The 24,737-nt window shown below is 45.6% G+C and overlaps 1 protein-coding gene across 1 annotated transcript in view; it reads right to left on the bottom strand.

Moving 5' to 3' along the window:
- Nucleotides 1-24,737, bottom strand: part of grin2da (glutamate receptor, ionotropic, N-methyl D-aspartate 2D, a) — a gene marked incomplete at both ends in the record, with an annotated part of 247,265 nt that overhangs the window by 104,757 nt on the left and 117,771 nt on the right. Inside the window, 2 exons of the mRNA XM_083925228.1 lie at nucleotides 12,237-12,377; nucleotides 21,221-21,408. Of these exons, the coding sequence (XP_083781354.1) occupies nucleotides 12,237-12,377; nucleotides 21,221-21,408 (329 nt within the window). The remainder of the gene's footprint in view (nucleotides 1-12,236; nucleotides 12,378-21,220; nucleotides 21,409-24,737) is intronic.

Here is a 24,737-nt window from a genome sequence, read left to right as displayed (position 1 = left end):
TTCTGTATGCTCCAAATGGCAGAGAACGCTGCAGGTAGAGCATATCAATTGATGCGTCCGGTGCATTTTAAGGGTAGTGTTTGCTCATTATGCTTTGTTTTCTGTGAGTATGTGTGTGACTGCGTATTGACACATTCCAACAATACTTCCCCCTCTCTTGCTTGCTCCTCTTCTTCCCTCTATCCCACCTTCGTTTCTCCCCTTTATTCCTGCCCGCCACCGTGCATTATGCGTCAGAATCCAATTATCCAATTTACATGCAAAACGATGCGTCGTATGCCTTTGAGACCGCGGCCCCCGGAGGAGCTGAGATGGGAGACAAAGACGGGCAGGAGAGCAGAGAGGTAGATTGATGAAAGGAGCGCTAGATAGGAGAGGGTGTGGGGGGTATTCAATAAGTGAGAAGAGGGGAAGAGGAATGATAGAGATGAAAAAGGAGAGAAGATCAGGTAGGGGGGCAGGTTTGTATATGAATGGAAGAGACGGAGGGAGGGAGTGGGAGGGATAAATTGATGGAGAATGACTGGCTGGATGATTGAATAACAGACTAAGCGGCTGACTGAAAGACAAATAACCAGTTAACTGACTGGGCTAATGAATGCTTGAATGGGTCAATCAATTAATCAACAAATCAATCAACCAATGGACCAAATCAAGGCTTCAGACAAGAAGGGTTCTCTGTCGGTAATGTCTTTTTACTCACTCAAGGGTAGTCGTAGGGATCGGGCAATGCAGTCAGACAGGTGAAACACAATCCCTCAGACATATAGTACCTTTATCACCTGAACTGTACGTTGCAATCACGGTGTAGCTACAGACCCTCTCATTGGTCCAACTTTGATTTGCCGTAGTGCAGATGTGGAACAACGTGGATCATTAGCAACATTTCAGGGGTGGTCACTTTTGCGTTTACGTTCATATAAGGTGGTTTAGAGCAGTGGTTCCCAAGAGATGGTTAGATCCCGTTTACCCCTGTACAGGACGTACTGGTTCAGCTCCCCATTTCAATAGGGTTAGGTCGTTAGGCTTAAGAGTATTACTCTAAAAGGTATTTAAACTTAAGCTGATGGCGAGGAGTTTCACCTAGCTGCCGACTGCCTTCGTCCACACGTCTACCCTCCTTACTCTGACAAGAAAACTAACTGATTAGCCTTTGAATTAGTTGCGAATCAGTCACGCCTGTTAACGGTAACTCTCCTCTAAATGATCAGTGCACTTGTTACGGGGCTAGGTTTAGTGTTTAGTGACCTGGGCAGGTCCCAAGGGTCCGTTGATTTGCCTCAGGGTAAAGTAACCTTTTAAGAACCTGTAAGATGTTGAACACACACAATCCTAACATTTTACTACCATCAACCACCTAATATCTGAATGGACGTTTGTGCCAAATGAGAAGAAACTCCCTCCAGGGGTTCCTGAGATATCGCCTTCCCAAGAATGGGACAGACCCAGAGAGACACAGATCACAGACACTTGCCGGATACATCTATCTCCTGGGCTTCAATTTGAAAAGTTGCCTCTCCTGCTCTTTTTCTCTCCACAATCTGTTTTTTATGAAAGTTTCTTTTTTCTCAATCAAATCTTCTTCCTCTTTCTCTTCATCACTGTCTCTCTCCCTTTCTCTACTTTCTGCTTTTACATTTTGTGCACCAACTTAGATCACGTGTCTCTCGGAGCTGAGTTTCTCTATGTCTCAGTCAATGAACTCCTCATGAATGAAATCATTCATTGAAGGAAGTTTTTTGTGTAGATTCTGCAGACGTCGGCCTTCAAACAGCACTTCCTTCGCTCCATGTTGGCCATGAAGCAGACTCTCTAGAACAGGGGTGTCAAACTCCAATTCACAGTGGGCCAAATTTACAAACTGGGACAAAGTTGCCTAAAAAAGCCTGCAAATGTGCATGTTTTCCCTTCTCTCCAGATGTGTAACGTTGAACCTTTCCAGTGCAGGTCCTTGTTCTTGTCGTGGTGTTTCTTCTGTTTGATTCTTTGGTTACAGCCACGGTGACAAACAGCTCTTTACCTTCAGACACAGATCATCTGCCTCCCACCGCTGTTGAAACCTCCTGTCCTCCATCTTTCTTTTGGTCGTTTTTGGGGAGGGGTGGATTAAGTGTGTCTGCAGAGACTGGTAGCATGGATGCTCATGTTTGCTAACAGAAAAGTAGACGTGTATGTGCTTTATACTCGCGGGCCAGGACCTGGATATGATCTTAGGGGCCAAATATAATTACACCGCGGGCCAGATTTGGCCCACAGGCCTGAGTTTGACACCCCTGCTCTAGAATGAAACCACTGTGAGATCTGCAGTCATCGTCACAGTGCAAAAACGCACACCTACATTCTTTTTAGAACAATATTCTCTCCTTGTGTCATCCATCCACCGTAGACCAGCAGGGAAACACTTTGCATCGAATCTGATAGAGTGAATTCCATTACCAGACGACGAACTCTGGAAGAAACCCACTTGAATCCGCAAACGCAGACTCCTGAAGCCTGGAATGAGCTTCCTGCTGAACTGTGAAATACATTTATGCATGGAAGAAGGATTTTGTCCCACATTTCTTGCACTGCAGCCGTGCCAGAAACCTGACCTCCAGGGTCAGCGTGGAGACGAAGAAGGATTTCAGCAGAGAGGCGGTGAGGATTGGAAAGTTCATAAAAAGATCAGCTTCAGACAGAGAATGAGCGGGAAACACAACTCTGCTAAACGAAGCCAGGACGAGGGTGTGCTTCTTTACAATCTGTATGGTTTTCTGTGTTTCAAGGCCGTTTATTAAAAGCACCTCACTCAAAGCAAAGAAAATACCCTCGACAGATCTTAAAAAAGGCCTTAATTTGGCAGTAAAGTCCCCCGTAAAACAAAACTTTGCACATGTGTGGTTGTTGTCACACCGCGATGTGGTCTGTCCTGTCCTTGGGTTTTTGTCTTGTTAATTTCCTGTTTTATTTTGAAAAGTAACTCTCCTCTCGTTCCAGGTCACTTCTGATATTCATGGCACTCATGTGTACAGTGCCCGACAGTGCCCCCACGATTCCCGGTGGTACTGCAACGTCTGGTCCGTGTCTGTACGCGTCAGCAAGCTCACACGATACATGCAGGAATACGGACGAAATGAACGCAGAGTACTGACAGAGAGCTCCGTCCATATCCATATACGTATCTAACTTAGAGCATAAATGAGCCTTTACTGTCTCAATAAATGATCCAGATTGTTGAGGACAAAAGTCATGTGGCTGGAACTCGACTCCCAGGGACGCACCTCATGTATGGTTAAGTCGGAAGTTCAGTTATGACGGGTCAGAGCTAACAGCCACCGAGAGACACAGAGGGAGAGACAGATGTCTACTCCTGAACCCAGACATCAACTGTAAATGTCAGGTTTCCTTGTCAGGCATTTTGTAACAACACTCACCAATTATACCGGCGAGATTCAGTGAAGGCCTCGACAGACTGAGAGAGCGAGGCAGCGGTCGCCTCAGGAGGACAGAGAGCTGTCCAGGATGTAAGTTAAGGGCTGAAACACCGGGGACCCAGTACTCTACTCTCTTGTTGTTACAGCAGTGCTGCTTTCTGAGACATTGTAGTTTGTAGTTAACTGATGCGTAGAAAACGACAAAGCAGGCTCAAAGGGGACAAATATTTCAGCCCATCGTTGACAATAGCCATGGAAACACAACAGCTTGTGAAGGTACTTTCTGGATTCACTTTTGGTCGGTTTCACCTCACTGTAAATTGTCTTCACAGCTCAGTTCCTACTTTCAAAACAACCCTTTTGTCAGTTTCAGTTATGGTTTTCCCATACCATCAACAGGTTCATATGATACCTAACGAACAGTTATGCACAACAATCCCTAATATGACGTTCTACTATGGTTAGGCATCAAAACGACACACACAGAAGTGGTGAAGTGTGGTTAGCAGGAACCTGCCAAACTCAAACGTGGGGAACTCGGGGAGAACCAGATCATCCCTGCAGCCAATCAGTAAAAGAGAGCTATGCCTCCTGTTGACCTACGTTTACAAATCATTTCTTAAACTTGAAACCTAAAAAACACACACCTCAGCAGATGTGTTTACACTTTCATATACACTTATGGGCGCCCTGTGTGAAGAAGAGCGAGGCAGCGGTCGCCTCAGGAGGACAGAGAGCTGTCCAGGATGTAAGTTAAGGGCTGAAACACTGGGGACCCAGTACTCTACTCTCTTGTTGTTACAGCAGTGCTGCTTTCTGAGACATTGTAGTTTGTAGTTAACAATGATGTGATTGATGTGTAGAAGAGGACAAAGCAGGCTCAAAAGTGGACAAATATTTCAGCATATCGCTGACAATAGCTATGGAAACACAACTTTCTGGATTCATTTTTGGTCAGTTTCACCTCACTGTAAATTGTCTTCACAGGTCTACTCAGTTCCTACTTTCAAAACAACCCTTTTGTCAGTTTCAGGTATGGTTTTCCCATACCATCAACAGGTTTATATGATACCTAACGAACAGTTATGCACAACAATCCCTTATGTGACGTTCTACTTAAAAATGTCATGACAAAAGGTGACAGTTAGGGTTAGGCATCAAACGACACACACAGAAGTGGTGAAGTGTGGTCAGCGGGAAGCTGCCAAACTCAAACTGGGGGAACTCGGGAACAGCCAGATCAGTAACAGAGACCTATGACTCCTGTTGAGCTACGTTTACAAATCATTTCTTAAACTTGAAACTTAACAAATGAACACACACCTCAGCAGATGTGTTTACACTTTCATATACACGTATGGGCGCCCTGTGTGTCGGTACGGCAAGACTGACAACTGAAAACAAGAAGAGAGAAAAGAGGTAGGAAAGGTTTCAATAGAGAAAACAAAGAAACACAGTGAATGTATGTGTGAGCCAGGAGAGAGAGAGAGAGAGAGAAAGAGAGAGAGAGAGGGAAAATGAGCAAGAGAGAGAGAGAGATAGAGAGAGAGAATGAGCGAGAGAGAGAGAGATAGAGAGAGAGAGCAAGAGAGAGAGAGCAAGAGCAAGAGCGAGAGAGAGAGCGAGAGCGAGAGAGAGATAGAGAGAGAGAGAGAGAATGAGCAAGAGAGAGAGAGAGAGAGAATGAGCAAGAGAGAGAGAGAGAGCAAGCAAGCGAGAGAGAGAGAATGAGCAAGAGAGATAGAGATAGAGAGGGATGGATGGATGGATGGATAGATGGATAGATGGATAGATGGATAGATGGATAGATAGATAGATAGATAGATAGATAGATAGATAGATAGATAGATAGATAGATAGATAGATAGATAGATAGATAGATAGATAGATAGATAGAGAGAGAGAGAGAGAGAGAGAGAGAGAGAAGACAAGCTAATACCAGGCCAGGAAACACGACAGATGGGAGACTAACACCCAGACATGCTGATGAGCAACCTGATGAGCAACCTGATGAGCAACCAGCGAAGGTGTGAAAAAGAGGAGAGAAAGAAAGAAAGAACGAGACAGACGATAAAAAGTATCACGAGCAGACCGAGTGTCCTGACACCTCATCATCATCATCCGTCGTAACTCAGTTCTCTATAAAGAGAAGACTGTACATGATCATTGCAGCTAAAACTGCACATTTCATCAACAGGATCCGGTAAAACGTGAGCGGATCAGACACTTACTACGAGAACATAACAGTCCTTTAAAGCAGTTGCAATAATAATGAATTAGCAGTCCCACTGAATGGTCTGAGGTCTCCAGCTCTGAATGATCCACTGGTTTAATCTCTTCTGTGAGCAGATTCAGCGTTGACGTTGGCGGACATGTTTCTCACTCTCATTTTCACATGTTCTACTGTTTACACTTGGTAAATATTACTGTTAGCACCGCGGGCTTAAGTGTCGCATGAATATTTAACGCAGCTTAATCTGAGAGGGAGGGAAAGAGGCTACACGACTGAACACACTCGGTGGCTGCGGCTCGTGGAGGTAAAAGCCCCCCTGTTGTGTGACAGCATCGTCAAACAGAAACAGGAAAAGAAAGGGATTTGGGAGATGGAGAGGACATAGTTGCGTGGTCACAGAAGCCTCACGGAGTGCAGAGGGGGACGAGTGTGGCTGTTGAAGATCACCGCGGTGTGCTTATTAAAAAAGTGAGACGGAGACAGCGGGCGGTGTAACACTCCTCCACTCCACACGAGCACTCGGTCTCCCTGAAGGTTGGAGGAGACTGTCTGAGCTCCTCCACTGACTCAGCTTTCTTCCACTTCACTCTCTCTTATCCCGCTCTCCTGCTCTCCGCTCTTCGTCTTCTCCCCCTCCTCTGCGTAGACTTTCTCCTCCTCATCGTCTTCTGTCTCCCTCACCTCTTAATCCTCATTTCCTCTCGCCGTCTCTCCCTCTCCTCTGTTCCTTATCGTTGGGTTCTTTACATTAAGCTAAGAATATGCAATAATTTTAATTAACAGATAACAATAATATCATCCGTCCTACATTCTGCATCGTGGAGCTAATGCTTCACTCCAGAGAAGAGAGAATTACGCAGTTTAGAAGAAACAAACAAAACTGGCACAGAGAAAAGATGTTCTCCTTTCATTAGTCGGAGCTACGCGCTGGCCTAATCTGGTCCTCACGTCTCCTGACAGCCCCTCATCAGTCCACACTTGTGTGTTTTACTTATTCAGTTACAACACACTGCACGTCTCAGGTGTCTGAAGGCATTAAATCCCCCTTAAATCCGCGTCTCCTCCTTCCTCTGCACGTCTGATGAGTCTAATCATTTGAAACAGGATGTGACTGTGGCTCTCACCTGGAGTCACCTGATTCACGCGTTTGAAAGAGAGAGCAGGCGATCCTGGTGTTTTGTTCCTGTACCACAAGAATGTTCTAACATTACCCTTAAGGTATCACATCGTTTTTATGGTTTTCATCTCATCACATCTCATCTTCAGCCTCTTATCCGGGGTCGGGTCACGGGGGCAGCAGCTTTAGCAGGGGACCCCAAACTTCCCTTTCCCGGGCCACATTAACCAGCTCTAACTGGGGGATCCTGAGGCGTTCCCAGGCCAGTGTGGAGATCTAATCTCTCTACCTGGTCCTGGGTCTTCCCAGAGGCTGCCTCCCAGCTGGACGTGCCTGGAACACCTCTCTAGGGAGGCGCCCAGGGTTCATCCTTACCAGATGATCCTGAACCACCTCAACTGGCTCCTTTCAACGCAAAGGAGCAGCGGCTCTACTCCGAGTTCCTCACGGATGCTGAACTTCTCCCCCTCTCTCTAAGGGAGACTCCAGACCCCCTCCTGAGAAACCTCAGTCGGATAAAGGCTCAAGGGGTCACTCAGACTAGACTTACATCCCTCTGCCCCTGCACTTTGTGCTGTACCGAACAGTGCATGTGACCCCCTGCACAGTTATGGTTACCTCTGAGCACAATAGCTTGTCAATGGATAAACCGTAACAGTTACATACAGGCTGCGTCACTCAGGTTGTTGTGGAGGCCAGTGGCATGAAAAAAACAGGCATGGATATAAAAACGTCCTTGCTTTTGTTGTGTGTCGTGTGTCCGTGAGCTGAACTTGTTTATTTGGACGTCATGACGGAAAGTCCTACTCTTCTGTTGTGTTGCGTGTGTTCATGTTTCCTCTGCACCGGCTCACATAGTGCTCTGCTGCGGCCGTTTGTGATGTGATGGCTGGGAGATGCACCGTGATTTCAAAGCAGACGGCCAAATCACCATCATCATTATCCTCATCAGCGTCTCCATCATCTCCATCCTCCCCTCGCTCTTTCCCCTCATCCTCTCGAATATCCTCCAGCTCTGCCTGCCAAACTTCCATCTCGCTCTTCCTGTCTTCTCAGTCCTCACACGCGTACCCTCCCATTATTCTGTCCGTACATCCTGATATTTGTGTTGCCAGGGTCTGTCTACACGAGCAGCTGGTTGTTCAGTGGGTGTGTGGTGAACGCTGTCATGCAGCTACGTCGGTGTTTTATGTTGTTTCTGTTACATCACATCTGTCTCAGCTGCCCGAGCACACACAGGGGAGGAGAAGGAGATTGTTAGGAAGCATAAAATGTGTCGGGTGTCATCTGACTTTTCTGTTTGCGGATGTTGTTTTCAAATGTCTCTCAACAAAGAAAACACATGGTGCCCGACCTACGCTGGCGTGGCAGCGCACAGCTGTGTGTAGAAGAGCGTCATCGCAGTTTCCAATCGCAATTTTTCAGAAACTCCATAGGATAATTAATAATACCAGTTTGGTTCAACGGTCTCTTAGTGATTAATTGAGGGGAGATTCGCTGAGCATGCATTCGCTCTACTTCCTACTCATTCAGTCCTTTTCATTCAAACACAGGAGCACAATTGGCAAGCGCAGCTCCATTAATGTCATGGATTTGTAAAGCATTTCAAACCGTGGTTTCATTCCCACAATAACATATTTTTGGTGTGAGCCCAGAATCCCAAAGATTAGAATATTTGCTGATATAAGTGTAAAGGACTAAGCTGTTGAAATCTTGAGGGTGACAAACAAGCCCTGGCTGTAAGGTGTGCATCGTTCTTCTTCCTCGAGGATGGAAACCGCAGTGGCTCAGATTCAGAGCAGTTCAATGGATTTGAATCGTACTCAAGAGTCACAAACCGAAACGTGCCAAAACATGAATTAAAAACTTCTCAAATCACTCCTGCAGAATAATCCACTTCTCTACCGTTGTTTCAGCCGAGCATCCATCGAGCTATTTTTAAATCCTAACCAATTTTGAAAACTGGTTGCATCATGTGCTTAAAGAGGCCCTGTTATGCTAGTTTTGCTTAAAGAGGCCTATTATGCTAGTTTTGCTTAAAGAGGCCTATTATGCTAGTTTTGCTTAAAGAGGCCCTGTTATGCTAGTTTTGCTTAAAGAGGCCTTATTATGCTAGTTTTGCTTAAAGAGGCCCTATTATGCTAGTTTTCTGGGTCAAATGTCTATTTTCAGGGTCAACTACAATAGGTTTACATGCTTTGATCTTTGAAAAACACATTATATTTCTCATATTGTCCATTGCTGCAGCACTTCTGTGTGGCAGGCTCTGTCGGAGCTTCAACCCAGACGGTCGACAGGGCTCACGTCTAAATGCAAGTACGTCATTATTTGATGCCTTGATGTTGTTAGACATGACTATAAAACATTATAACTACATTTAAAGGTTAAAAAAAAAGACGGAAAAGCATGATATGTCCTCTTTAATGAGAATCCGCACAGATGTTCTCTGTAATCTCAAACACGTACACACATGCAGGCACACACACACACACACACACACACACACACACACACACACACACACACACACACACACACACACACACACACACACACACACACACACACACACACACACACACACACACACACACACACACACACACACACGTCTGGGCCTTGAATACTCTAAAGGTAGATTTTTTCGATGGAGTATTTATAAATTATTCTAAAATAGGAAGCTCCCAGTGTTCCCAAAATAAAGCCGCGCAATCGTTCAGAACACCAACAGGTTGAGTTGTATTTCTTTGTCAGCCACAATTCAGTCGTCTCCCCCCTGAGAGCGAAGCCCTTCACGTGTTACAGGTATCGTCCACGCCGCAGCAGAGAGGACTATCACTGCCACGCCACGAGACTCCCATGAGCCCCGGCGCCTGTCAGGGTGACAGACAGCCCTCGCTGCAGATTGACAACATTCAAAAGGCAGATTCTGAAGGGCATGAAATGTTTAGCCGAGTTGAAAATGAACCTCCTCACTCCATTTAAGAGTGCAGGCGGGCGACTTGCAGTAACCATCCATCTGCAGTCAAACTTGCCTGTGCGAGGACGATTTCTCTGACGCTGTCATCGATCTGTCATATCTGCACCAATCTGTCACTTTCTGCTGTTAGCTGTTTTTAGCAGTTCTGTTGTGCCTGCTCTCCCTCAATCTGCCTCATCTGCATCTGTTTCAGGCAGAACATTTCCCAGAGTCTCTTTCGTTAATCAGAGGGAACCAGTGTGAGCATCTAGTTTTCCAAGTTAATGTTGAAGTGAGACAAATTCTTCTGCTAAGGAATAAAAAGTTCCCTTACTTCCTACTTTCGCAGACCTCGCTCGGACTACATCAGACTTAAGGGCGCACTCACACTGTCCTTCCGCACCGGGCCAAAACAGGCTTTTCGGGTCAAGCCTAGTGCGTTTGACCAGTGTGAGTGCACCCACTCCACGCATAACTGTGGCCAGCTGGCCGTCCACGGTCCGTCTGAGAGAGGTGGGCTTTTGTAGAGCGGGTTTGCACATGTACGAGCACGAGCGTGCGCACGTGTACGAGCACGAGCACGAGCACGAGGCCTACGGCGGTTCTGATGTAATTTATGTGCGCCTGTTGGGACATAGAAAATAGAAGGACGGACCATGCGCGGACATTTAACAACAACAACAATGGCGGCGAAAGGTTCACGTTGGTGTGATGCGGAGGTGGAGTGTTTACTGCAGATTTGGTCGATGAAAAGATTCAAAAACAGTCGACAAGACGCACAAAAACTCAGAGGTCTACGGAAAGATCTGGAAACAAAGCCACGCATCGCCATGACGTCATCAATGCGTGTGACGTGTTACGGCGTGATGACGTATAGGCAGCAAGAAGCATTCGCCGAGGCCCAGGTAGTGTGAGTGCAAACGGGCCTGGCAAGCGGGGGGAGAGGGAGGGGGGACAAGTACCCTAAAGCCCGGGGCGCGGTGCAGAAGGACAGTGTGAGTGCGCCCTTAAGTGTGTTCAGACTCGACTTGAAGCACATCGTGTGAGAGTAGATGAAAGTGGATGGAAATAACACACAAGATTGCATTTAGTGGCTCAAGTCCAGCGACATGACGTGGGTTTTCAAATGCTCTGCTCGAGGAAAAAGATTTGAAACTTAAACCTGAGCAAAGAGACACAGACACATTCACTAGCTAAAGCTAAAGGGCTAATGTGGCTGCATTTGCGGTCTGTAGAATAAACACAAACCGCCGCAACACTTCAGCATTTACACTCGTGCAAATCTGGTGAAATCTGGAGCTTTCACTGCGGTTGCAGATGTTCTCGATACTCTGTTTGTTAAAAATGTTAATTGGGGTTTAAGGTGCCGTCTGTCATCATAATTATGAGGCAAAACACCTTTGGAAACATAACCCTGAATAATTTCAGCTTCAACTGTTTTCTATAAAGTGCAAATTAAAAGTCTAAGATAACTCTCCGCTGTTGTTTGAACACCTACTTGTCTTGGAAGTTTTGTTTGCCTTTACGAAAGACGCCTCTTCATACGTGAGGCCTCAGAGTTCTCTCTTCACAGTTTAAATGAAGCAGTGAAGGGTTCAGTCATTTGCTCAAGGGCCTTTTGACATTATCTGTTGAGATCAGGGTTTCTTATTCACTCGTGCGTCTTCTGATACAGAGTTTTCTTCCCGTAAGTGGAATTAATGGAACCCAATGTACAATCAACCTTCCACGCACAGCTCTGCATGTCTCCTGCAGACAATTCCTTTGTGAATGCCGTATTAGTGAACTTGAACATTAATCTCCAGAGTCAGTCTAGCAGCAGGGTACCAGACAGCTCCTGTGTCCCCCCCCCCCGACTGCTGAAAAGAGAGAGACACCTGACTTCTCCAATCAGCTCCCAGAGGGGATTGTGTCGAAGAGCAGCAACAGTCAATCAAGCATGCCGTAAAAAGATGAACTTCTATTCTGCTCCTCTGCTCATTTACCTACATGTATTTAAAGTGTTTCAGAGTAGTGTTGCTTTCGTCAACGAAAATGATGACGAAATATTGCACCTAGATGTCTTTGAATGTTGTGCAGAGCTGAATGTGACCCTGGACAGTGTTGCTGAGTCGCAGAATCGATGAGCTCTCACTGTCACTGTCCGTCATTATGAAAAATGTTGATATGTAAAGCAGGAGAAATTTGTTTAACCTCATGATGTGAAGAAATCAATCCTCTAAATCTGTAGCATTAGCGAGTACAACACATCAGCAGCCACTATGTGGAGTTTCACCTGTAAAGCATCGCTATGGAAACAAAAACAGCTGTTTCCAGGCCAGAATGACTCAGCGCTGTGGATTTGCTCTGAATGTGGACACTCCACTGAAGCAGCTTGCCACTATTTGCTTTCCCATGCTGCCCCGCTGTTTGCTCGCTCGCTCGCTCTGCTGTATGTCAGGAGCCGGTGTGAGGATGACACCGACGTTCAAAGTCACCCTCTGTCCTCCCCCTCTCCCTCTCCCTCCCTCTCACCTGATTCTGTCTGGCACTCGGTGAGTCTGGTTGCCGTCACTCTGGCAGTTACCGGCGTACTGTGACCGGCTGGTGGTCCCCTGGTCCCTCCGCAGAGCCATGGCCCCGTGGGTGAGCACAGACACACCTTTGGCAATGCGCCTGCAGGATTAGGGAGAGAACAATGTGAGGAAGAGACACCGGGACATTTTTCAAAGGTCTGTTCTGGCACTACTCAGATCCAAGCGACAGAGACTCTGGGTCTCCGGGTGGAAGACAGCTGTCATTGCTTGAATAAGTTCAGCAACAATGGAAATTCAACAAGACTCAAACCTGTGAAATGCATGGACTCATCTTTGAATCTTGGCAGTTTACAGTGTATGACTCCAACAAAAGGAAATGAAAAATTAAGTCATTACATTGCAGCGGAGAGAAAAAAGGAGGAGGGATTGCACTGTACGTGAGTGGTGAGAGGTGGTGCGGTCCCGGACACGTTCGCGGGGGGAGACGTCTCTGTACCCCAACATTGAACTGCTGACTGTGGGGATGAGGCCCCGGGAATTCACGTCTGCCATCATGATCGGTGCGTACGTTCCTCCTTCAGCTGATGCAGCGCTGGCCTGTGACGTCATCCACTCCGCTGTTGCCCAGATACAGACGCTGCATCCTAACATTCCCTCTCTCTACTGTTTCGTTTGTTTTGTATATATTATTATTGTTATAGTATATTTTGCATATTTTGTTGTATATATTATTATTGTTTATTGTTTATAGCACACTGTGCACTGCATATATACACTATGTATATATTGGATTCTATGTATGTTATGTACAAAGTTTTGATTTGCTGACTCATTACTGCTGTTACAAAATAATTTCCCAGTCCGGGATCATTAAAGTCATTCTATTATATTCTATCTTCACAAAATGAAATGTACAATTGCCTAATTTCTACAAACGAGGTCGTGGTGTTGGGGGCGTGCACGTCTCCACACACAGAATTGGACGAATCGAGGCTAACGAGAAAAATCCAAACGTCGCCTCATCAGCTCAAAACTGGACTCATCAGCAAAAGATCTCTTTCCTCTCCTCTTGTACGAATCCTCAGAGCCGAGCTGTGAAACATGAGTCAGCTGATTCCATTTAGGGAGAAAATTTACACCTAAAGCTCTAAAATTACATTATTTACATGTTGTGTCTTATTAACTAACAAACATGGCACCACCTGAGAGAGCAGTCAGGTAAAAGTGTAAGGTTATAAAGGCCACCTTGTACACCTGGATGTTACACGTCAGCCGGTCACCAGGAGCAGGTTCAGACCGTGGATGTATTATTAGGTCGCACTCACACTGTCCATCCGTACCGTGACCAAACAGGTTTCACGGGTAAAGTGTAGTTCGTTTGACCAGTACGAGTGCGACAGCACCGCGTCTAGCTGCGGCACGCTTGCCGGCCAAGGACGGTTTGGGAGAGGTGGGCTTTTGTAAAGCACGTTTACACATGTACGAGCACAAGCGTGCGCACTTGTACAAGCCAACGATGGTTCTACTCCATTTTCCCCCGATCCATAATCTTTCCCAAGACGAGCTTTACACCTAAAGCTCTAAAATTACATTATTTACTTGTTGTGTCTTATTAACTATCAAGCAAAGAACCACCTGAGAGAGCAGTCAGGTAAAAGTGTAAGGTTATAAAGGCCACCTTGTACACCTGGATGTTACACGTCAGCCGGTCACCGAGAAGCTGATTAATGAGTCACTGACAATGTTTACGTGCACTAAATATTCATGTTTCTGCCCTTATTCCAAAACAGACAATAATCCTACGAACACCGCGTCCTAACAGCAGGCGATGCGACCACGCTGTGATAAAATTAGTTTAATTACATTGTTTCTATTCGAGCCGGTGTTGTTGTAACTGACGGGGCCAGAGAAGGTAAAACCCGAGGAGTCTCGGAGGAAATGAGCGTCACTCTATGCGTGGATGTGTGTGCGAATGTGTGTGTGTGTGTGTTTCTGGATGGAGCTTTGGGGACAGCAGCCTATGTGAAGTGACGCTGCCAGCTCCTTCGTAAACACATTTGGAGTCCACTGGTGCACAGGAAGTGATTTTCAGGGGGTTCACACATTCTGTGATTAAGTGTGGACGGAGAGCATCAATGCAACGCGCTAGTTGGAGTCCTGCATGCTATAAGGACACTGTGTAGGCTGTTTACATGGTAAACAACAATGAAGATTACCATAAGATTCCAGTTTACGTGCAATTTACATTTTTGTTTTACGTTTTCCAACAGTGACACATTTGTTCCATCCTGCAAACTCAGCCTCGGTTTTTCCATTTCTTCAACCACCTTCTTGCTATGACCTGAACCTGTTGATATCCGGGTCTTTCACAGGTGTGTTTCTCCTTCTGACCACAGATGAGGGCTTTTCTTTCAGGCATGAATCTCTGCCCCAGCCCTGCAACCTGCTGGCTGGTCTGTTTCTGTATAACGAGCTGATTGTAAAGAGGTCGTAAACTGTCGTACACTGCAGTAAAAACCCAAATTGAGACTTATATACTGAATGCCCTTTATACATGACGATACCAACAAATCCATCGTCTTAGTTGGTAAATGCTTGTTCATTGTTCATGCTTATAGGTTGAATATGTAGAATCTTTATTAAAAGCTATAGTTTTTTGAATGAAAGTTTTGCTTTTCTATGAAAAATATATATTTAGTCTGTATTAATATTTAAAATAACATTTTGACGGGTTTGACAATGACTTTCTGTCACGTTCTGTTTCCATGGTAGCAGCCAATAGCGTTGGGCGTTGCTGGTCGCCAGGGTTGCCTGTTGTTGGGTGTAGCTACTGTAGGCTGGCACTGGGTGAAATGGAGTTTGCCGATCCTGCAGCTGCTTGGGAGCCTCAGTGAAGGGGGCGTTCTTTGTCCCAGCAGCTGAGTGAGCGGAGACGGGCAACAACCAGAGTCACTATAGGCCGAGCATTCACTCCATGGACTGAGAGAAAGGAGAGGAACGCCATTCAAACGCACACCCACATGGCTACGCTTCTCCTTGATGCTAACATCACTTTCATCTGCATTTAGCGAGAACGGCTAACGCTAAATGCTAACGCTAACTGTCAGTAAAACTCCTCTAATCCTTGTTTTTATGGTGCAATTTGCTGGAGGGGACGGGTTCAAACAGGCTCAAACAGACTCCGGTCTCCTGGAGCTACTGGGTCGGGTCTGACCAACCTGGCAACCCCACTGCTGGGATTATTTTTTGTTGCTGCGACTACGAACTTCAGACACTAGATGGGGCTGTTCTGCTCATTCTCCATATTCAACCTTAAATTTAGAATACATTTTGTGTACATGATTGTATTCTGAATAGTGTCCTATTTGTAATAACAGTGTCATATTAGTGTAGCTGTCAACATCATCGCTGATGCGTGAATGAAACAGCTGGTGCCAATAAACTAATGCATGAACAACGTGCCGTTTCTAAATGTCTTTCTGTTTCCAGTTTGCTTTGTTCCAATAAATAACTCTCAGCAGATTCTCTCGCCGTCCGTCTCAGGACAGTTTAATAATAGATTAGACTCTGATGTGCAGGAAGCTTTCACAGAGCAGGAGACTTTTAACAGGCGCTGCTTCTTTAATACGGCTGTAAAGTCAACGCTGATTTGTAACTCACTGCATAAGAACAGCATCAGGCAATTCTCACATCTTACTATGAAAACATTTATTATGTAAAATAAACATTTAAGACCAACAAAAGGTTCTTGCTATAGTCCCCGTGATAAGCAGCCGAGCAGGAAACCCAATTTAATGATCCCAAATTCATTCAGCGTTTCAAAGCTTTCCATAACTCAGAGCGTTACCACTTCAAACAGGCTGGCATGGCAGGACACGGAGTGGGGAAGGACTTTTTTGAAGACAGTTCAAAAGTTCAAAAGTGCTCCGTGAACACATTTGAGGAGTCGCAAATCCTGTCCTCTTCACAGGGAATTCATTCACGGTGGCGACGCCCTCAGGACAGGACGCAGGGTGTTCACGCTTGTTCTACGTTGCTACCGACCCTTTCTGAATCTCCTCTCTGTCTGTATCGTTCATGTCTCATCAGTGCATGTTACGAATTCAACTTCTTCCCCCGAAGTTGTTTGTGCTTTGTCGTCTCACAGGTCTCTGCTGATGGTGGTGGTGCCTGCTGCCGTGGTCCTGTGTGCAGGTCTCTGCTGATGGTGGTGGTGCCTGCTGCCGTGGTCCTGTGTGCAGGTCTCTGCTGATGGTGGTGGTGGTGCCTGCTGCCGTGGTCCTGTGTGCAGGTCTCTGCTGATGGTGGTGGTGCCTGCTGTCATGGTCCTGTGTGCAGGTCTCCGCTGATGGTGGTGGTGCCTGCTGCCGTGGTCCTGCATGACGCTTCCTGCTGCTATTATAATCTATCACCTTAGCTGTGCTTGTTTCTACTGTTCTGCTGTATTAACCCCCATAACATATAAGTCATATTCACATTACTATAGATATTATTATAGTTACTGTTACTCTTTGGTTGCTTGTATCTCTGGAAGTGTGCCTCTCTCTCTCTATCTTTTGTCTGTCTTTGTCTCTCTCTGTCATCTGTCCGTCTTTTCTCTCTCTCTCTCCTTTTCTTCCTCTCTCCGGTGCAGACGGATGTGCGTCCTCCACAGAGCTGGGTCTGTCTGACGTTCCTGTCTGTTATAGGGAAGGTTTACGTTTCCACTGTACTCTACGGGGGAATTGTTGGGTCTCTGTAAATCATAAATGAGTGTGGTCTTTACCTACTCTGTAAAGTGTCCTGAGAAAATCCTTCTCTCGTGTTATGTTGAATTAGGTAACAAGGTTGAATTTAATTCCACACGTGACTCAGAAAGAGCCGTCAGCGGTGCAGCGGGGTAAGACTGCTCCCGTCGCAGCGAGGGCGTCGTTTGTTTTAATGTGTTCAGAAAAACTACTGGTCCACATCACAAGCGTCATTTCTTTAGAGTGTAGAAAGACTCTCTGGAGGATCCGTCAGCTGCAGTCATGAACACCGCGGCAGAGAGCTGACTTACTGAAATACAGCACTGTGGGGAGGAGGGGACTCTGTGTCACATTCATTTTTTTCTAATATTTAACTGTAGGAACTTGGAAGACACAGCTGCTCCGTCATCTGAAGCCTTCAGTATCCAATGATTCATTGTGCGCTAGTCAATTGTGCAGTGGTGCGTTCAGGCGATCTACATCAACTCATTAAGTCAACGCGTCTTTATTTAAACAGCATGTTTCGTACCGAGGCGACTCAATGTGCTTTACATAAAAGACATTTAAATAGTGCAAAAACAAAAAAAAAACTTAAAAGCAGGAGCAAAGAAGATTGAAAAAGTAAAAATAAAAGGAAATAGATCGTGTTTAAAGTCATTATAAAGAGCTCAGCTATAAGCACAACTGGATTTAAACGTGCTCAAAGTCGGGGCTGATTTCAGATCTGCTGGTAGTTTGTTCCAGTTGTGTGCAGCATCACAGCTAAACGCTGCTTCATCACGTCCAGTCTGAACTCTGTGCTCCACTACGTGACCTGAGTCTGTAGATCTCAGAGCCCTACTGGGTTTACACTCGACTAACATGTCATTCATGTATTCTGGACCAGAACCATTCAGGGATTTGTAAACCAGAAGCAGAACTTTATAGTCTATTCAGGAGCTGACTGGGAGCCGATGTGAGGTCTTAAGAACTGGGGCGATGGGATCTGATCTCTGTGTTCTGGCTGTGCTTGTTTCTACTGTATTAACTACTGTTAGAATAATTGTACATAAAGTAATCTCATATTTACTCAAATTGCCTTTACATATAATCTAACCTTACTTGGTGTGTGTGAACAGCTAATTTGTGTAGAGTTGTTTTACAGATAGAAGAAATCAGATAAGCATGACACTGCTCAACTGAAGAACATGTTTTAAGGACGAGCAGCATGTGCCCCCTCTCCCTTGGAGTTGTAAACTCATAAAGATAATGAATTGTTTATATGTGACGAGTTGCAGTTGTGTGCCCCCCTCACCTTTAGAGCTATAACACATATTTTAAAAAAGGTCTAAAGGAGATAAAGAGAAAGGTCTCGGCAGAGTGTGTTTCAGAGCGGTAGGAGATTGTAACTGAGCGCATCTCTGTCCGTCTCCTTGCAAGTAAAACATATAACTCTTGTCTTTCTCTCTTTTGTTAAGTTCTGGATGTTTTAGTTTGCTTGAACCTGACAACTACCATAACATATACGTCATATTCACATTACTATAGATATTATCATAGTTATTGTTGCTTTCGTGGCTGCTAGCATCTCTGGAAGTGTCTCTTTGTCTGTCTTTGTGTCTGTCTCTCTCTCTCTCTCCTTCTCTCCCTCTCTCCGGTGCAGACAGATGTCCGTCCTCCACAGAGCTGGGTCTGTCTGACGTTCCTGTCTGTTATAGTGAAGGTTTTCAACGCCACCGTACTCTACGGGGGAATTGTTGGGTCTCTGTAAATCATAAATAAGTCATAGAGTGTGGTCTTTACCTACTCTGTAAAGTGTCCTTGGATGACTTTTGTTATGATTTGGCACTGTAAATAAAATTGGATTGAATTGAATTGAATTGAATCTATTTGTTCTGACTGTTCTTGTTTCTACTGTTCTGCTGTATTAACTGACATAACATATGCGTCTATTCACATTACTATAGATATTATTATAGTTACTGTTGCTTTTGTGGCCGCTAGCATCTCTGGAAGTGTCTCTCTGTCTGTCTTTGTCTCTCTCTGTCCATCTGTCCGTCTTTTCTCTCTTTCTCTCTCCTTTACTTCCTTCCCAACCGATGCAGACAGACGTCCGTCCTCCACAGAGTTGGGTCTGTCCGACGTTCCTGCCTGTTATAGTTAAAGGGAAGGTTTTCGTTGCCACTGTGAGTGTTGGGTCTCTGTAAATCATAAATAAGTCATAGAGTGTGGTCTACGCATACTCCTTAAAGTGTCCTTGGATGACTTTTGTTATGATTTTGCACTGTAAATAAAATTGGATTGTAAGCTGAGTGGCAGGTTGGCACAGTACAAATCAATCCCTACGACTTTTCTCGTGTGCAAAAACTTCGGATTAATTTCTTCCCGCTGGTGAATAAATTGGAAATTTTGACCCTGCTCTGTGAGTCTAAAACTGTCTTTAAAGGTGTGATTTGAGTGAGTTTTCACAGGGCCCATCTGCATCGGTCACATTCCTCAAAGTATCCAGCCCCAGTCTTGGGAGACACCATCTGTGGTCCCCAATGAAGCGTGACGTTCTGCCTGGTAGTGACAAGTGTGCTGCTCACCCAGGCTGTCTCTATCATGGATACTAATTTTCACAAGCATAGAAATCAGATGCATTCAAGATGCTGCTTGGGTTTTAATAAAGCGCACAGAGAGACGTGGTGATACCCACCATCATGTACGGGATGATGCAAAAAAAAACACATCCTAAAGCCCAGGGGGTACGTCACGTGTCCAAATGCAGCCCTAGTTTAGGAAACACTCTTTCATCTCATCTCATCTCATCTTCAGCCTCTTATCCGGGGTCGGGTCTCAGGGGCAGCAGCTTTAGCAGGGGACCCCAAACTTCCCTTTCCCGGGCCACATTAACCAGCTCTAACTGGGGGATCTCGAGGCGTCCCCAGGCCAGTGTGGAGATCTAATCTCTCCACCTGGTCCTGGGTCTTCCCCGAGGCCTCCTCCCAGCTGAACGTGCCTGGAACACCTCCCTAGGGAGGGCATCCTTACTAGATGATCCTGAACCACCTCAACACTCTTTCAGATACAATCAAATGGGACTTAATCTCACTTACAAAGAGTTGATCTTTGCCCTGCATTAACCTCCCCTCCCCTTTGCCTTCCATCCTGACTGGGGTGGATTTAAAAGTTCAAATCAATAAAGAAATCCACCTTTCACCTCGATTCACCGGGTCAGTCTATTTGGATTAGATTAGATGAAAATTTAATGATCCCTGTAGCGGAATCAGGTCAACCCCGCAGGAGAGGATACATCACGGACAGAGCAGGTGCTTGTAAAACTTTACCTCTGTGTGTTGTTGCAGAAAAAAAAACACAAAGAGGTGCACAGAGTGTACTTTTTAGGAACGCAGGAGAACAGAACGTGTGTTTTCTCACTGATCCTCATGTATTTTTCAAATCATAAGGTTCGCTTTGCAGCAGCTTTCAGGCTCGACGCTGCAGAACTCACTCAGCACGTGTGAATTCTCAGCTCAGCGGAGAGAAAAGAACCCCTGACAGTGGACACGCACGGATTTTCAGCAACAGTAACGATCACACAACTTACTCTCGGCCTAGACTTTACGTAGCATCGAAGAATCGCACAAAAAAAAACAAATTTTGTGCTGCAAAAAACATTTAAGAACATGCACAATTTCACAAATGAGAGGCATTAAAGGTTCAGAATCACTGTGTTCCTTCATTTATGTTCTCACATTTGGTTCACTGACTGGGTTTCTGCAGGTTTCAGAGGGACTGAGAGTTGATTTAATACCATTGACGATAAAAACACAGCCATGTTAGTTAGGAGAATGAGTGGTGTTGGACACTAACTATAAAAGCAAGGCCTTGCTACTTTTGACCACCACAATGTTACAGATGGAAAGCTCAATTTCTAGTCAATACGACACATCCTTGGTATGCTCCAAGCTCAAGGCTCACTTATCCGTTGGGTACAGCCAAAAGCTTTCGGAATAGCTAACTCGGTGAACCTTGAGTTTAACAATTTCTATCACAAACCCAGTCGATGAATTGTTCAATGAGGCTCCATTTGCAGAGACATTCCCTTCTTTCCTTTTTAACTTAATAAAGCAGATGTGTGTTATTGGTCTAACCCTGTTTTATATGCATCTTAAAGTGTCCTGGGAGCACCGAACGTCCATCAGCGGTCACCGGTATCCGACAGCCATTTCCTCTGGACCTGCAGAAGCACCACAGCCAGTGAACCCGTACAGCCCTTCCGCTCTGCTCCTACCTTCGTGGCTCGTCTCTCCAGCCCTGCGGCCGGATGGCGAACAGGGCCTTGGGCAGCCCCTCCAGACCCAGACCAGAAAGAGCCGGTCCCACGGCGAACCACATATGACTGGGCCCGGCTTGACCCGCCGCCCAGGCTGCCCGGAACACCAGCTCAGCCTCCTCCAGGGAGCAGTACAGCAGACGCACCTGGGGGAGGAGACGGAGGGAGAGAGTGAATGATTTGAAGGTGGGAGGGAGAGGGTGGGAAGTAATTAGTAGAAAAGGAAGCAAGGGAAAGGAAGGGAAGTAGAAGGGAGGGATGGAAAGGGACAGACATGGCAGGGGAAGAGAAGAGGTGTAAACAGGAGGGAAAGGTAAAAGACAAGGAGGAGGGTGGAGGATAAATCCATTTTAAAAAGGAAGGAAGAGGAAAGAGAGGGTTGAATCAAAATGAAGAAGAAGAAGAAGAATTCCTTTATTTGTCCCGCAATGGGGAAATTCAATTTTCACTCTATTATTATTATTCATTTTACACACACACAGACCCGAAACACACACACATGTGCACAAACAGGACCTATATACATGCAATTATGGAGAGATGCCAGTGACCGGCGCCCCGAGCAGTTGGGGGTTCGGTGCCTTGCTCACAACAGCACCTCGGCAGTGCCCAGGAGATGAACTGGCACCTCTCCAGCCACCAGTCCAGGCTCCATTCATGGTCAACACAGGGAATTGAACCAGCTACCCTCCTGTTCCCAGCCAAGTCACCTATGGATTGAGCAACTGCCGCCCCAAGAAGGAGACAGGAGATGAGGAAGTAAAGGATTAAACAAATGAAAGACAGGTAGTGGAGAATTATGTAGTTGTTAGAAAAACGTGTGACACAAGGACCAGTTGGGAACCAGAAGAAAGGAAAGTTATTGTTGTACAAGAAGAGAGCGTATAGTACACTTAACACGTTCTGAGTCCTCAGAGCAAAATCAATTAACGTTGCAGTTGAACAGTAACGGTTGTCATAGTGATATATTTAGTAAACACAGTAAGTCATCTCCAGGTTTCCCAGCTCAACACGCAGCCAGAGTTCACACGTTACTCTAATAACAACATGTCGACTGTCTTTACGTCAGTGGTGGGATTACAAAAGGAGAGATGCAATGGAGGTGCAGGTACAGGGGGCAGTAAAAGAGAGGAACGAGGGGAAAAAAGGTTGAGGAAGAAAGAAAATCAAGGTGCAGAGGAGGAAACGAAGAAAGGATAATGCATGAGAGGTGAAAAAAGATAAGGCCAAGAATAAAGATGGAGGTGGGGAAAGGGAGGAATAAGAAATAAAGAGAGCAAGAGAGAAAGGGCGAGGTGTAGGTTTACAGAGTGAAAGATGGAGCGATGAAAAGAAAGTAAAGAAACAACCAAAAGAGAAAAACGATGAAACGAAAGAGACGAGGAAGGAAAGGAATAATGACTGAGAGGTTGTGGAGAAAGATGTAAGAAAACGAGGGATGTAAAAGAAGTAAGAGGGGTAGGGAATGGAGGACAGAACGGGGGGACAGGGGGGAGGAGAGATGACATTAGAAAGCGAGGGATGGTAATGAAGGAAACATAGTTAGGGAAAAGGAAAGGATAAGAAACAAAAGAAAGGATAGCGCGGAGAAAAGGGAGAGAGGAGAGAGGAGAAAGCAAACGAGCGAGGACGGACAGATGTGCAGAACAAACGCGTTTCCGTCCCATTCGTCATCCCCCCTGCTTCCTGATGCTCGCTCCCGTAATAACCTCTCATGTTTCCTTTACAATTATGGATTACACTCATTTATACACCAGTGCACTTGCCGCGCTTATACATTACTCCTGTTTATTTTGTATTTTTTGAACAGAGTGAGCTGCTTTTGAAAAATGGGGCCTCTTGGTCTGCTTGCTTTTCGCTCTCATGCATTTTTAAAGAGGGGGGATTGAACGAGGGAGCGAGATTAGAAAGACAAAGCGAGACTAAAAAAATGTGAAACTGCAAGAGGGTGAGAGGAAGGAATGAGGCTGTAGTGTGTGTGTGTGTGTGTGTGTGTGTGTGTGTGTGTGTGTGTGGTTGGTGCCGAGGGTCCTTCAGATGATTACTCCGAGGGAGCACTGGAGGGAAACACTTTTCTAAGACAATTGGAGAGGTTATAAAAACTGAAATTAGTCAAAACCAAAAGCCTTTCCTAAAACACCCTGACACCAGCAGGCGTGTGGTGTGCGCGGTCACACGCGGCAACATTCACTGATGTTCCTCGCGTCAAGGAGGACGGCCGGATGACGCGGATTCCTCCCACTCAGCCGACGGCAAACGGAATCAGGGTCGTCATGAGGTCCAAGCTAACACCCAATCCCCTGCCAATCCCATCCTCCGAGCAGTCAGGGTATATTTGGATCTCTTTGGCCTTGGCATGGAGCCTCAAAGTTTGTCATGTGTACGTACGGAGTGAAGAGGATCCAGCCTGTCAAAGTGGTGTCCTCCTCAGTGGGAGCTGCGTTCCCCCGCTTTCTGCCAATTCCCTCAGAAAGATGCAGAATCTGTTACAATGTCGTGCCATCAATCACGTTGTAAGCGTGGTCGTCTCATTTTTCAAACGTTGGGCGTCTCATTTTGGAAGAGACCGTTTCATTTAGACCCCTCTGAGTCTTCATATGTTATCATGACGGAGTTTAATCGCATCAACGTTCAGGTTGAAAGGAAACAAGTCTCTTTCTAAAGCGCTAAATATTTGCACAAGAAAAACTTCTTTTAATAGAAATTGAATTTATTTTGTGCCACTATCGACTCAGCCCATAGGTGACTTGGCTGGGAACCGGAGGGTCGCCAATTCGAGTCCCTGTGTGGACCATGAATGGAGCGTGGATTGGTGGCTGGAGAGGTGCCAGTTCATCTCCTGGGCACTGCCGAGCTGCTGTTGAGCAAGGCACCGAACCCCCAACTGCTCGGGGCGCTGGTCATTGGCAGCCCCCTCGCTCTAACAACTCTCCATTTATTGCATGTATTTAGGTCCTGTCTGTGCATGTGTGTGTATTTCGGGCCTTTGTGTGTGTAACTTGAATTAATTAATTGAATTTCCCCGTTGGGGGACTAATAAAGGAATTCTTCTTCTTCTTCTTAAACTGTTGGTTTGTCGACAGGTAGATATTTTAATTTCACAATGAAACACATGATAATCATCTCCCAGTGTACTCAGAATTGTAAATAAGAAAAGGTCCATGCATTATGTATTTATTGTTTATTTAAGGGATGGAAAGAACTACTTCAGTTATAGATGGGGACGCGATGCAAAGCACAGACACCACCCAGACCTCCAGCCTCTAACCCCTGACGTGATGAATCAACGCAGTTTATAGAAGAAAGAAAGAAAACATGTAATCATGCTGTAGAAAGCTCCGGTCCCTAACTGACTATTATTATTTACTTTTCAAGAGGCACCAATCAATAAAAGGGAGGTTTCATTAAATAATAGAAGACACAGTGTGAACAAAAAAGTTATTTTGAACAAAGGGAACCGAGGCGTGATTGAGAG

The sequence above is a fragment of the Echiichthys vipera genome, assembly GCF_963691815.1.
Source record: "Echiichthys vipera genome assembly, chromosome: 13".
Taxonomy (NCBI): Eukaryota; Metazoa; Chordata; class Actinopteri; order Perciformes; family Trachinidae; genus Echiichthys; species Echiichthys vipera.
Note: the sequence above shows the minus strand (reverse complement) of the source record. Positions and strands in the feature narration are given on the sequence as shown.